The 12,508-nt window shown below is 42.2% G+C and overlaps 1 protein-coding gene across 8 annotated transcripts in view; it reads right to left on the bottom strand.

The window, feature by feature from the left end:
- Positions 1-12,508, bottom strand: part of TRIM66 (tripartite motif containing 66) — a 58,916-nt gene that overhangs the window by 25,519 nt on the left and 20,889 nt on the right. For all 8 annotated transcript variants that reach the window (XM_079105404.1, XM_079105406.1, XM_079105405.1 and 5 more), the window contains 6 exons: positions 7,037-7,140; positions 5,049-5,196; positions 4,092-4,224; positions 3,656-3,772; positions 2,046-2,160; positions 1,366-1,512 (listed from right to left, as the gene is read on the bottom strand). In XM_079105404.1, coding sequence (XP_078961530.1) covers positions 1,366-1,512; positions 2,046-2,160; positions 3,656-3,772; positions 4,092-4,224; positions 5,049-5,196; positions 7,037-7,140 — 764 coding nt within the window. The remainder of the gene's footprint in view (positions 1-1,365; positions 1,513-2,045; positions 2,161-3,655; positions 3,773-4,091; positions 4,225-5,048; positions 5,197-7,036; positions 7,141-12,508) is intronic.

Below are 12,508 nucleotides of genomic sequence, written 5' to 3'. Positions count from 1 at the left end.
ACCTTCCCCTCCCACTGTCCTCAGTGACTAAAATCTTTAGTGCCTTTCACCCAATGCCTAGCCCTCTTATCATTTTCAACTTCACAGAGGAAGAGAGAATTAAGAAAAAACTTCCCTGAAATGGATCAAATTATGTTATTCACAGGTATGAATATACCACAATTTGTATAATTATTATGCACAAATAAAACATTTTAACTCTCTCCTCCCCCAAATTCCCCAAACTCATATCCCCCCTATCTCCACACTGAGCTATATTATACCATTCCCTTCCTGTTCTCCCATCTCAGAGGGAGTGTCCTTGAATTTGAGTCCAACCAGTCCACTCTAGAATCCCACCCTGTCCTGCCTTTTCAGTGTGCTTACTCCACCACACACCTCTCCTCCTTCTTGTCAAGCCATTCTCCATATAAATGTATGCAAATGTTTGCCAAACTTAAAAAGGAAATTTTTCTCCCAACTCTGCCTCCTCCTCAAGCTACTTATTTCCCTTCTATCTCTACTTTCCCACATCCCATCATACTGGATTCTTACTTTTCTACTTTGCTAGAACAACATTCAAAAGATCAGCAGGAACTTCCTGATTCTCAGAGTTCATGTGTCTCTTCACTGTTTATGCTATTTTTGTTGTCCTATTTCATGACTACTTAAAATTTGGAACTCTGTCAATTTCTGTGTACCACACGCTCCTGTTTCTCTTCTAACCTCTTATCATTTCTTTTCATTACTTTTCAGTCACCCACTTCCTCTGACTATGCAGAAAAGGATGGTATTCCCTAGGCTCCAGATTTGTTTTTCTCTTCTTTCTCCACACACTCTCCTAATGGTGATACCACCAAATATCCCAGTGACTTCTGCATCTCAATCTCCAACCCTGACTTCTCTTCTGATTTCCACACTCATCTATCAAAATAGCTTTTGGATGTTGTCTTTTAGATGCCTACAGGCCCCTTAGACAACATAACCAAATATAAACTTCTCTCAATATTCTTCCTTCTTCTCCTGGGTATCACCATCCTCCCAAGGCTAACACTTCAACTCCTCCTTTCCTCAGCCTCCCATTTACACCCCAATAACTTTCTGTAAGATATTGGCACTGCTGGTGTCCAGGACAATTTCTGAATCCATAACCTAAGACAAAGAACTACAGACTTTTCTGGCTAAGTTACCTGGAGAAGGGTGGACATATTTCAGCACCTGGGTCCTTTGTACTATAGGATTTGGTTAAAGATGTTCACTTACTAACACAAAAGCAGTGACTGAATTTGAAAAGGCACTTCCCAAGACAGCCTCGCCATCCCTATGACACAAGGGGTGATCTGATTAGCTTCAAGGATAGGCTAAGGAGTGGGAGGTTCCTCTTACCAGTTCTTTGCTGAAAAGGAAAGGGACGCTGGTTTTACTGCAGACAGCCCAATTGATGAAATTCTGCACATGCTCAAACTGACGGTTGAGAACCACAATACTCTGTAATTGCTGTTCCAGCTTCCGCTTTCTCTCATTAGTAATGCCCTTGGGTACAGAGAGAGAAGACAGTCTCTGATCTTGTTCTTGGACCTGCTGGGGAAGTCCAGTGTCCTGTGTGTATTAGTGTAAACACTCATGGGGTCAGATGAGACTGCACCCCTAAGAGAACAGCAGGACAAAGTGCTGCCATGGGCTATTGACAGGTGAAGGAAGAGAGAGATGGTGGCAAATATGGAATGGATGATGAATGAGATGTATGTCTACATCTCTTCAGCATAACCCATTGAAAATGATGAGTTGTTTTGTGACTCTTCTAAAACTAGTCAAGGATGGCAGCTGCCGAAGAGTCAATGCACTGAGAGTTTGAACTGATCTTTCAGCCCTTAATCCCTTAATGAATCACTTTCCCAAAATTAGGCTGGACATTTTAATATGCAAGTAACAGAGACCTACGGAAACTGCGTATCTGAATTCTAGCCCAGGTTGTTCGAGGCCCTGGGACTAGTTTTATATATACCTGGTTTCTGACCCAGAAAGAGCATAGAATTCATTCATCTGATTCATTCGTTCACATATACCTCCAACTCTTCTATAAGTCCATTGGCTTGCTTGTTCAACTCATTCATCAGAACCATCTTGGCCATTTTGATCTGGTTTTCCACCTTCCTATGTTGATGCTTCACTTCAAAAATCCTGTAAACACAATGGGATGAAACAGAGTGAGCCCTTCCCTTCTGGCTCTGGCCCATGAGGGTCAAGAGACAAGGAAGGTAAAAGTCAATAATTTGGAAGTTGCCTACAGAGATCAGGGCCCAACAGGCACCAAACAAAGAAAAAAGCTTCTTTTATCCCTGACCCTTTGTAAAAAACCAATCCACTTGATCTAAGTGGGCCAATGGCTTAAAAGTTAACTTGTGGGACTGAGTACGTAGCTAAGTGGTAAAGTGTGTTCCTGGCATGTATGAGACCCTGGGTTCAAATCCCAGCAACATATACACACACAGACACACAAATCACATGACCAAAAGTTAATTTTTTTTTTTCTAGACAAAACCTCAAGTCTAAGTCCACATCCAGGTATGTCCATTAGCTCAACAGCTGGCACAGCACTTAGACAAAGGAGGAGAGAGTGAGTGCAGGCATGATGCCACATAATTTGGTGTCTAAAAAAGGATGATGCTCCAAGAAATAATGTCATGAGGTAAAAAGAACATGGTAGAAACAAAGTAGACCAGTCACTTCTGAGGACTGGGAGGTTGAAAGAAGGAGGAGGACAAGATTAATAATATATATGGGGTTTCTTTCTAAGGTGACAAAAATGTTCTAAAAGTAGATAATAATTACATACAAGGGCACAAGTCTGTGAAATATCAAAAACCAATTAATTATGCCTTTTTAAATGTTAATTTTTTGGCGTATACATTATATTTCAATAAAGCTCTTTTAAAAAGGACAGAGTCTTTGAAGTCACCATAGACCTAGTTTCCAAATCTAGCTCAGTCACTAATTAACTGTATGATCTCAGACCTCTCTAAACCTCAGTCTCCTCATCAGTAAAATGGAGATAATTCCTGACTAAAAGAATTGCTAGAATTAGGGCCTGAGATTGTGGCTCAGTGGTAGAGGGCTCATCTAGCGTGTGTAAAGCACTGGGTTCGATCCTCAGCACCGCATAAAACTAGATAAATAAAATAAAGGTATTGTGTCCATCTACAACTGAAAAAATTAAAAAAAAAAAGAATTGCTAGAATTAAACAAAATAATTAATGTATAATGTCCAACCCAGTGTCTCCCATGTGATAAGCTTTCAGTTCTTACTCTTTATCCTATGTAAAATACCAATGATTTTATGTCATTTGTAGATTTATATGGAAAACAATCTGCCACTGACATGTTATAACCTCAAAAATAAGTAGCACTCTCTTCCCCGGTATCTACTGTGTAACTTGTTCTCAAGCAGGCACTTTGGCTGATTCATAAGGCAAATGCTTTGGCCCAGACTCACTCTGATCATCATGAGCCTCAATTACCACGTGATGACCCAAAGACCCCTTGCTGGCCTTGAGGCCTCTAAGACCTGCCCACATCTTTTTAACCACAGGTTTTTTCCAATGAACACTACCTCTGGGACCTAGAATGTGAGCGAGCAGAGCATTTCTCTCACTGGCAAGGGAGAAGCCTGTGCTACCTGTCCTCAATTTGCTTTGCAGATGTCTGTAGACTGGATTTCTTATGTGCCACCTGTGCAGTCACACTTTCCAGAAGCATCCTCTGGTTTTGTAGAACTTCTTCAACATGTCTGCATCTAGGAAAGGAGACAAGGAAAAAGGAAGAGGATTGGTTCCTACCCTGATCATGCTAGCCAAGCAGGAGTCCCCACAGTGCATTATTTCAGCCAGGTCCATTGAGACCATGATTATATCTTGAGACAAAGGTACTTCAGGCTCTTGGCCCATTAGACCTTTCCCAGAGAAGCTATAACAGAAGCAGAAAAAAACTTCAGCCCAAGGATTGTAGGTTGGCTTGGGCAGCAAGAGGATTTTGATGCTTTGGGAGCCAGAGCTCTCACAAGTAAGGAGTCCAGAGTCTTCCCAAGCCCATTTCAGGCAACCTACAAATCTCACCTATGTTCTTTGTGTTCCACCATCAGGCAGCTATGGCATGTGAGCACATCACAGGTCTCGCAGAATAGCTTGAGCACTTCCTGTGTGTGTAGAGGACAGTACAAGGCAAAGTCCCCAGAATCACCATTCACTCCTGCCAGAGAAGATAAAGAAAGTGGGATTCTCCTCTCTGGTAGACTTCTCAGTTAAGTTCACTACACAGCCCTTAGCCCTCAACAAACACCACAGAGACACAGAGCTTGGGGGAGATGCTTCTCTCCATGACAGACAAGAAGACAAGGAGGAATTTAAGCTTAGCCTGGCTGGATTTGCTCAGCTGTCCAGAAATAACATACCACCAAGCCTGAACATCCTGCCAACTGCTGAAGCTGAGGAAGGTGCCTGCTAATGGTGCATGTGGATCTTCTGCAGAGATAAACCCTCTAAAATCAACCTAAACTTCTTCATTACTTAGAATTCTATCATCATGGGACTGAAACCAGCTACTCAGCCTTGCCAAGAGCTCTGTTTCATGTGAGTATGACATGGTAAAACCCCTTCCGTGAGTCAAGGACCTCAGGAAAAGCCTTTCAAGATTGTCATTTATAATGGATGGTGCTAGATGACCAAAGACAAGCCCTGATCCAGACTAAGTTAATCAAGCCACTAAATGGAAGTCAAGTCACTAAATGGAAGTGAGGCATGATTGCTCTAAACTTTGGTAGAAGATGGAACTCAGCTAGCTTCCATGATAATTCAGGATTATGCTCTCTGTACCTCCTGACCCACACCTATCCACCCCAACCCAGCAGGGAGAAGCTGGAATGAGTCACCCCCTTAGACTATGAAGGAGACTTCTTCCCTTTGGGAAAGGCTCTGGAAGCACCCTTACTTTCTCCCTTAGCTGGGAAATAATATCAGAAAAGGTTTACCACTGCTTCAGAGTGTGAGAGCAGGTGGGGAAGGCAGGAGTGGTACCTGAAGATCCCTTCTGGGTCCTGGGAAAGAGCGAACCTCCAGGGGCAGGGCCATGCCGGTGTTCCTCTGTGCAGGAGCTGCAGAGCCAGCGATTGCAGTAGGTACAGAGGATGTGTGCCGCCCTCTTCTCCTTGCACTCGGAGCAGTTCTGAAAGTAGAGAACGTAGAAATACTGGTCATATCTGCATTTAGAACTACCTCTACGAGCAGCAAATGTTCCAGGGACTGGGGTTTTGCAGGGCTGTTGCTCTACTATTTGGGGTGTAGTCTACTGAAGAGTACCTGGCTTCAGTGCTTGTGAAGGAAAACATCCTTTGTAACAACACAGTGGCTGCTCCAGAGGCTGTTCACACAAGTTCTGTGCAGAGGCTGAGGATACTCAGATGAATAAGTCAAGGATCTAACCTCAAGGCATACACAGCCTAGGCAGGGTAATGCCTATTAAATGGGTAATGCTGTGATAAAAAGATGTGATAGGTACTAAGGAAGCAAAAGGGGATTTCCAGGAACTTGACCTAGGAGTGGTCAGGAAAGTTTCACCAAAAGGTAATGTTTGTGTTGGATATTGAATGACAAGTAGGTTCACCAGGAAGACAAGGGAAGAAAAAGTTATAATAGAGGGAAAGCACAGTGGGGTGTGGTGGTATATGCCTAACCAGCAATCAGGAGGCTGACAAGGAAGGATTTCTATAGTCCAACTGTTTGTGACCAGCCTGGGCAACATACCAAGACCCTGTCTCGAAAAAAAATAAAAGAATAGAATAGAAAAGAAAAGAAAACTAAAAATAAGACTTGCACTGTAGTGCAAGTTTGTGACTCAGGAGGTTGCAGGAGGATCACAAGTTCAAGGCCATCCTTGGCAACTTAGCAAGGCCCTGAGTAACTCAGCAAAACTGACCGTCTCAGTCTGACCCTGTAGCTGAGTAGTAAAGTGCCCTGGGGTTCAGTCCCCAGTGCCAAAAAAAAAAAAAAGGAAAAACAGAACATTCAACCTGCCTTCAGAGGGGAGAAAGTCCCAGATACGGTAGTACACAGAAAGATAACCATATACAGCCAAGAAAAAGCAAGTACAGAGCTGTGTTTCCACACCTGGGGTCTGTCTGGTCTCAGAGTACCTAGTCTTTTCCTATAGGATTCAAATTTTCATTCATTTGGTCAGCAAATACCTCACTAGGGCTAATGTAAAACATCAGAAAAAGAGAAGATTTGGGGAAACTTGACCTGTCTATGGGGAATCATACAGGCCATCAAACTGAAATGAAGTCTTAAAGTTTTATAATTAAACTATAAATTCCTTAAAAATTGAATGCATGGATCTATATCCCTAGCACCTAGCACAGGGCCTGACACATAACAGACATTCAATAAGAATCAGATACATGAACAGGAACAGGTAAGTAAATTATTGAATGATTAATGTAATGGTAAAGATACCCCAGTAGAGAGGAACAGAGGAGTACCAGTCAGTAAGTGATATGAAATTTAGAAACTAGGGGAAATTTAGAAACTAGGTGATAGTTGTTAAACACAGGCAAGATTAATAGGCCCATTAAATCCAGGCTGGGGTGTAACTTTCAACTTAGGGAAAAAATGGACTTTTCCCTGTACTTATATTTTTCAGTAAGCGCTATAAGAGAGAGGAAAATGCCTAGATAAATTAAGCAATACTTAATGTACTTAAAACACATTCACCTTCCACTGAAAGCATTCACAAAGACACACACACACACACACACACACGTATGCACATACACACACACACGCCTACGATTTTCACTTAATAAAAAAATTCCTGCTTTGCTTCTCTCAACTCAGAAACTTTTATTTCCTTTTAGATGGATGGATGGATGCATAGATGGACGGACAGAAGGATGATTAGGAAGATAAATGGAAGAGGAACTAATCAGAGTGATGGGTAGAAAGACTGATGGACAGAGGTCTTGCAAATCTGAAAAGGATCAGCTGTTTATTCCCTTGTCCTGACTTACCCTGGCCATTTTGGGGTGCCCAGTAGGAAAGCACTGTAGAAAAAAATGTTCAGTTACATCTCTCGTAAGATACACTCGCTTACATCCAGGACAGGAGATGAGCTCTAGAGGGAAAAGAATGACAACAGAGTCAGGACAGCATACCAGATTATACATAAAGCCTAGGCAGAGACTTTCAGATATAGAAGCATTAAGATATGTGGAAATAACCACTTATGCCAAAATGAGCTGCATGTGATGACATAGTCTGCCGTTATCCTGTAGGTATTTTGAACATGATTATCCCACTAGAGGCCTTCCCTTCAGACCATCTGGTCTCCTCATATTCCTGTTTTTGCCTGTTCCTACCTTCCTCCCCTCACGTAGTAGAATGAACCATGCTACTACAAACCCAACCCTGCTTCTAATAATCAGGTACCTTCCTGCTTTCTCTCTTCCTCATTCCACATCCCAGCCATACATATGTATGTATGTATCATGTATGTACGTATGTATGTATAAATGAACAGCTTGACTTACTTTCTTTCCCCAGAAAAATGCAACAGTCTCTAACATAGTCTTCCACAAAGTACACTTCTGAACTATATAAGTGGCATGAGACTGACACTCTGGAGACAACGGTGACTCTTCAGACTCACCTTAAAAGTAGTCAGCCAACTAGGAATGAGAAAATGAGCTACCCAACTAGGAGAAGGTACCTGTGTCCAGGCATAAGAATGGTCTGGCTATGGCAGTAATTGTAGCAGGGCCACCAATCTTCTCTGCCTCATCTCATCAACATAGAATTGAACGCTACAATAGCAGTTGCTCTAGACTTGCAGTTAGACAAATGTAAATCTAAATACCAGTTTTACCATCCAATGACCTTAGGCAAATCACCTAATCTCACTTAACTCCCCTGAGACTGTTCATCATATATAAAATGGAAAGGAAAAATAAGCATTGCTATGAGAATTAAATTAGATAATACTTAAGAAAACACATAATCCAACTGGGCACAGTGGCACACACCTGTGATCTCAGAGACTCAGGAAGCTGAGCCAGGAGGAAGTTCAAAGACAGACTCAATAACTCAGCAAGACCCTGTCTCAAGCTAAAATTAAAAGGGCTGGGGGTATTGGCTCAGTGGTAGAGCCTCCCTGGGTTCAATCCCCAATACCACGAAAAACAAAAAAAGAAAATGAAAGAAAGAAAACATGTAGTCCTTCATGGACATTATCTCTGAATTCCAAAGATTCCTCATATCCCATTCACAGCAGAGCAATAGCCTCAATTACCAACTCTTCCTGGTGATGAAAACCAGAGAATCCTGAGTAGTAGATTGAAAAACTGGTTACAAATTCTTCCCCTCCTTGCATCTACTTCCTTAATCAAAAGTAGTTCTTTCCACTCTTTGAATCTAGGCTGGTCCTATGACTTGCTTTGACCAATAAATTGCAACAAAAGTGACAATGACCAAGTTCCAAGTCTAGGGGCTTTATGTGGTTCTGCTCTTGATCTTAAAACTAACTTTAAGATTACCATGTGAAAAATCTAACCTGGGGCTTAGATTGCTGGAAAATGAGAGACCATACAGAGAGAGGCCTCAGTTATCTCAGACATCTCCCACTAAGACCACCCTAAACTAGCTAGCTCAAAGGGACCTATTAGTTGAACGCAGACACAGGAATGAGTACAGTCAAGACTAGTCAGGTCCAGCCCACCCCAGAACAACCACCCGGAGAATCTAGGTCCAGATTGTCAACCTGTAGAATCATAAATTCAATAAAGTTCACTTGCTTTAACCATTAAGTTTTGGGGTGGCTTATGGTGCAGTAAAAGCTAATTGTTATAATCTGGAAAAATCAAAATCCACAAAATCATTTAAATTATAGTACTACAATATTCTTTCCTTCCTGCAAAAGAAACACTCCCTTAGTCTTTGTAGAGTCATGAATATTAATTACAGAATTGCATCTGGAATCTCCTGGGTATTTTCCTGCTGGTCAAGAACTGTGGCCAGAGGTAGATAAGGAAGTTCACCACAGGTGACATCATCCAGGCAATCAGGTGGCTTTCACTTGGCTTGGCCAGAGAAGACCCTCCTCATCTACCTATCAGGCAGAAAGGCTGCTCTAATTGTCAAAAATGATTTTCCCAAGACTTCTAATTCCCAGGTACCAGATGCCCAAGCATTCATCACAGTACCATAGCCTCATTAATAGAATGAAACCAAAAACAGTGGCACACACCTGTAATCCCAGGAACTAGGCAGGTTGAGACAGGAAGATAGCAAGTTCTAGGCCAGCCTCTGCTATTTAGCAAGACCCTATCTCATATTAAAAAATAAAAAAGGCTGGAGTGCCCCTGGATTCAACCAAACCCAGTATGGTTGTGGGAGAGGGATGAAAAAGGAGAAAGGACTGAATCAATCAGACAAGGCCTTATCACACATCCCCTTGTGTTGGCCTTAAAGCCAAAATCCTCAGTTTGCATTCAAGTACCTTTTCAAATTGGGCTTATCTCCCTCTTGTATCATCTCTAGTTTCATCTGCCACAAACACTGTTTTTGCCACACCAAATATTTCTGCCACCTCCTGAACAGACTGAAACTTTGCATGACTGTGAAAATATTGTTCCCTCTCCCTGAAATACTTTCTTGCTCCCCTTCTATAAACTGTGATTCATTCTTTTAAACCTGTTCAAATGTTCCACTTTCAAGAAACAGAGCTGGTTTCCCCCCGAACAAGTTAATTAGTTCCTCTTCTGGCTTCTCCAAGCACCTTGTTATCCTGCTAGCATAACAACTATCATGCCACATTCTAACTACCTGTTCATATTCTACATACAAAATTAATCCGCAATTACCATTAAAGTATAGTTTATCCAACCCTTTGCCTACTACAGTTAGACTTTCATAATATTCCTATGGGAAAGATAAGAACGGACAGCCAGTCAAGTGTTAACCTGACTATCATCCTTGTAAGATACTTTGGGGACAGCTTGGGGCTGAGGGATGCCTAGATGTAAGAGACCATCCTTCTGAAGGGGTGCTGCTGCAGCAGAGAGCACAGATAAAGAGTCATTGTACCAAACTTGTACTTACAATATTTATTGTTAATTCAGATGTTGATACATAATTAAATCACACCATACATTAAATATTTGTAATAGTTCTTATTTCTATTTGAATTATTCAGTCAACAAGCTTGAGCTCTCATTTCACACATAGGAACATCAATCCTGAGAGCGAGCCAAGATCCCAAGGCCACCTGATTCTCCCAGAGAAATAGGGGCTTCTGCTTCCTATTTATATGAGGAAGTTATAGGCACCAGAGATCCTCTTGAGGATCTAGGGATATAGAAAAACAGTTCTGAAAGCCAAGGTCATTCAGTCCATCAGTCATGAGAGTGAAAACTTCTGGTCCCAAGGAGGTATGGGACAAATTTTCATCTGTTTACCATCACTTTCTGTACAAGGCATTTTATATATGTTATCTCACTTAAATCATCAAACCATCTTTGGGAAATAGGCATTGTCTCCATTTTACAGTTGGAGGCTCCAAGAAGTTGTCACTTTTCGAAGATCATACAAGGTTGTGAGTGGTGGTATACACCTGCAATCCCAGTAACTCGGGAGGCTGAGGTAGGAGGATCATGAGATCAAAGCCAGCCTCGGCAAAGTGAGGAACTAAGCAACTCAGTGAGACTCGGTATCTAAATAAAATGCAAAATAGGGCTGGGGATGTGGCTCAGTGGCCGAGTGCCCCTGAATTCAATCCCTGGTACCCAAAAGGAAAAAAAGAAGATCATATAAGGCAGGGACGGAACTCATTGGAACCCAAGTCCATCTGTCTCTAAAAACCATGCCCTTTCCACTGTTATTCTCCTAATTAAATTATATATAAGCAAGATAATTTAATTAACTAGATAAATGATTATAAATAAAATATTTCATAATAATATTCCAACTATAATAATGACCTGGACCTAGCTCAGACTCTAGGAATCCAGAAGGAATTGGGAGCTGTGCTTAAAAGTTTTAAGAAATGCAACCCTTGAAGAAAGTCAAGTGAAATGGATGTTTTCTGCCTTAGAAGAAATAAATCTGGAGGTAGGTTCATTCAATAGAGCAGTGGTTCTCAAACTTTGCTATAAATTTGAATCATACATGGAGCTCCTAAATTTCCAGATGTAGTAACTGGGTATACACTCAATGTTAGAATGCAGAGCACTTGCCTAGTATGTAAAAGGCCTCAAATCCAAACACCAGCACCACTCAGGTGTGCATACACACACAGACACACACACACACACACACACACACACACACACACACACACACACTCACATCCCATACCAATTAAATTAAATAAGAATTTCAGGAGCTGGTCTAGTCATCAGTATTTTTTTTAATTCCCCAGGTGATTAAAATTCAAAACCAAGTTTAGGGGACCAGCACTTTAGAGTGCTCTCTTTCCCTGGTAGCCCTGTCCCCTATATCACGAAGATAAAAAAAGGCAGAAAGTTAAGAAAAACTGTGAATGTAGCTGTGATGGATTTCCCCTTTGGCAGAGAAAAGGGCAGATTCCCAATAGACAGAAGGATGTCCTGATACCCAGATACCCTGGGGATTGGCACTGAGTTGGAAGATACATTTTGCCTCCCTTGACTTACACCTTAACTAAAGGGCCCAGGCTTAGGGTGTGGCCTAAGGTTTGGCAATATGATGGGGGCCTAAAGAATGTGCTGAGCCTAGGATTTAGTGAGGCAGCCAGGAAGGGAAGCCTAGTCTGGATATTCTACCTTCCAGACATGAATGGCAAGGCCAAAGCAACCTGGGCACCAGAGGACTGGAGTGAGAGAAAAATCCTAAAGGAGGCCTCAGAGAGCTGGCATTGGGTCAGCTTAGGTTACCAGGTAAGTACAAACATGCCAGATGCAGAAGCCTGAGCCCAATGATAAGGGTTGGGAAGCCTTTCATTCCTCAGTTCTTGTCCCAGAATCCATGCAACTTTGCAGCTGAGGTCTACAATCTGACCCTGACCAGAGCAGTGGGATATTCTGGAGAAGCCTGATACTCCTCTCCCAGTGCCCACATGTAGAATCAAAGCTGGACAGACCTTCACTGATCATCTAACCTATCCCCTACCACATGAAGGGTGACATGGAGGCTCTGAAAGAGGCAGGGACTTAGCTAAAACTCACATAGCCCTTGTAAAACATAGGGGGACCCTGAACCACTGAGCAACCCTTGATTCCCTCTACAGGTAAGACACTCTATTTTACTGTGCCTCTACCAGGCACTAAAGAAGATGAAAAACGACTTGGGTTGCATGCTCTGGCAGGTTGGTCATCCTCACTGACCACTCATGCCCACCCACTCCAGACAGCCCCAGTATGCATCAGGTAAGGCCCCTACCACAAGCCCCTGAAGTTCTCCTCTAACCCATAATTCAGAGCAGTATCACCTTCAAGAAACACACTGCACCC

Source organism: Sciurus vulgaris (genome assembly GCF_902686455.1).
Source record: "Sciurus vulgaris genome assembly, chromosome: 11".
Classification (NCBI taxonomy): domain Eukaryota; kingdom Metazoa; phylum Chordata; class Mammalia; order Rodentia; family Sciuridae; genus Sciurus; species Sciurus vulgaris.
Note: the sequence above shows the minus strand (reverse complement) of the source record. Positions and strands in the feature narration are given on the sequence as shown.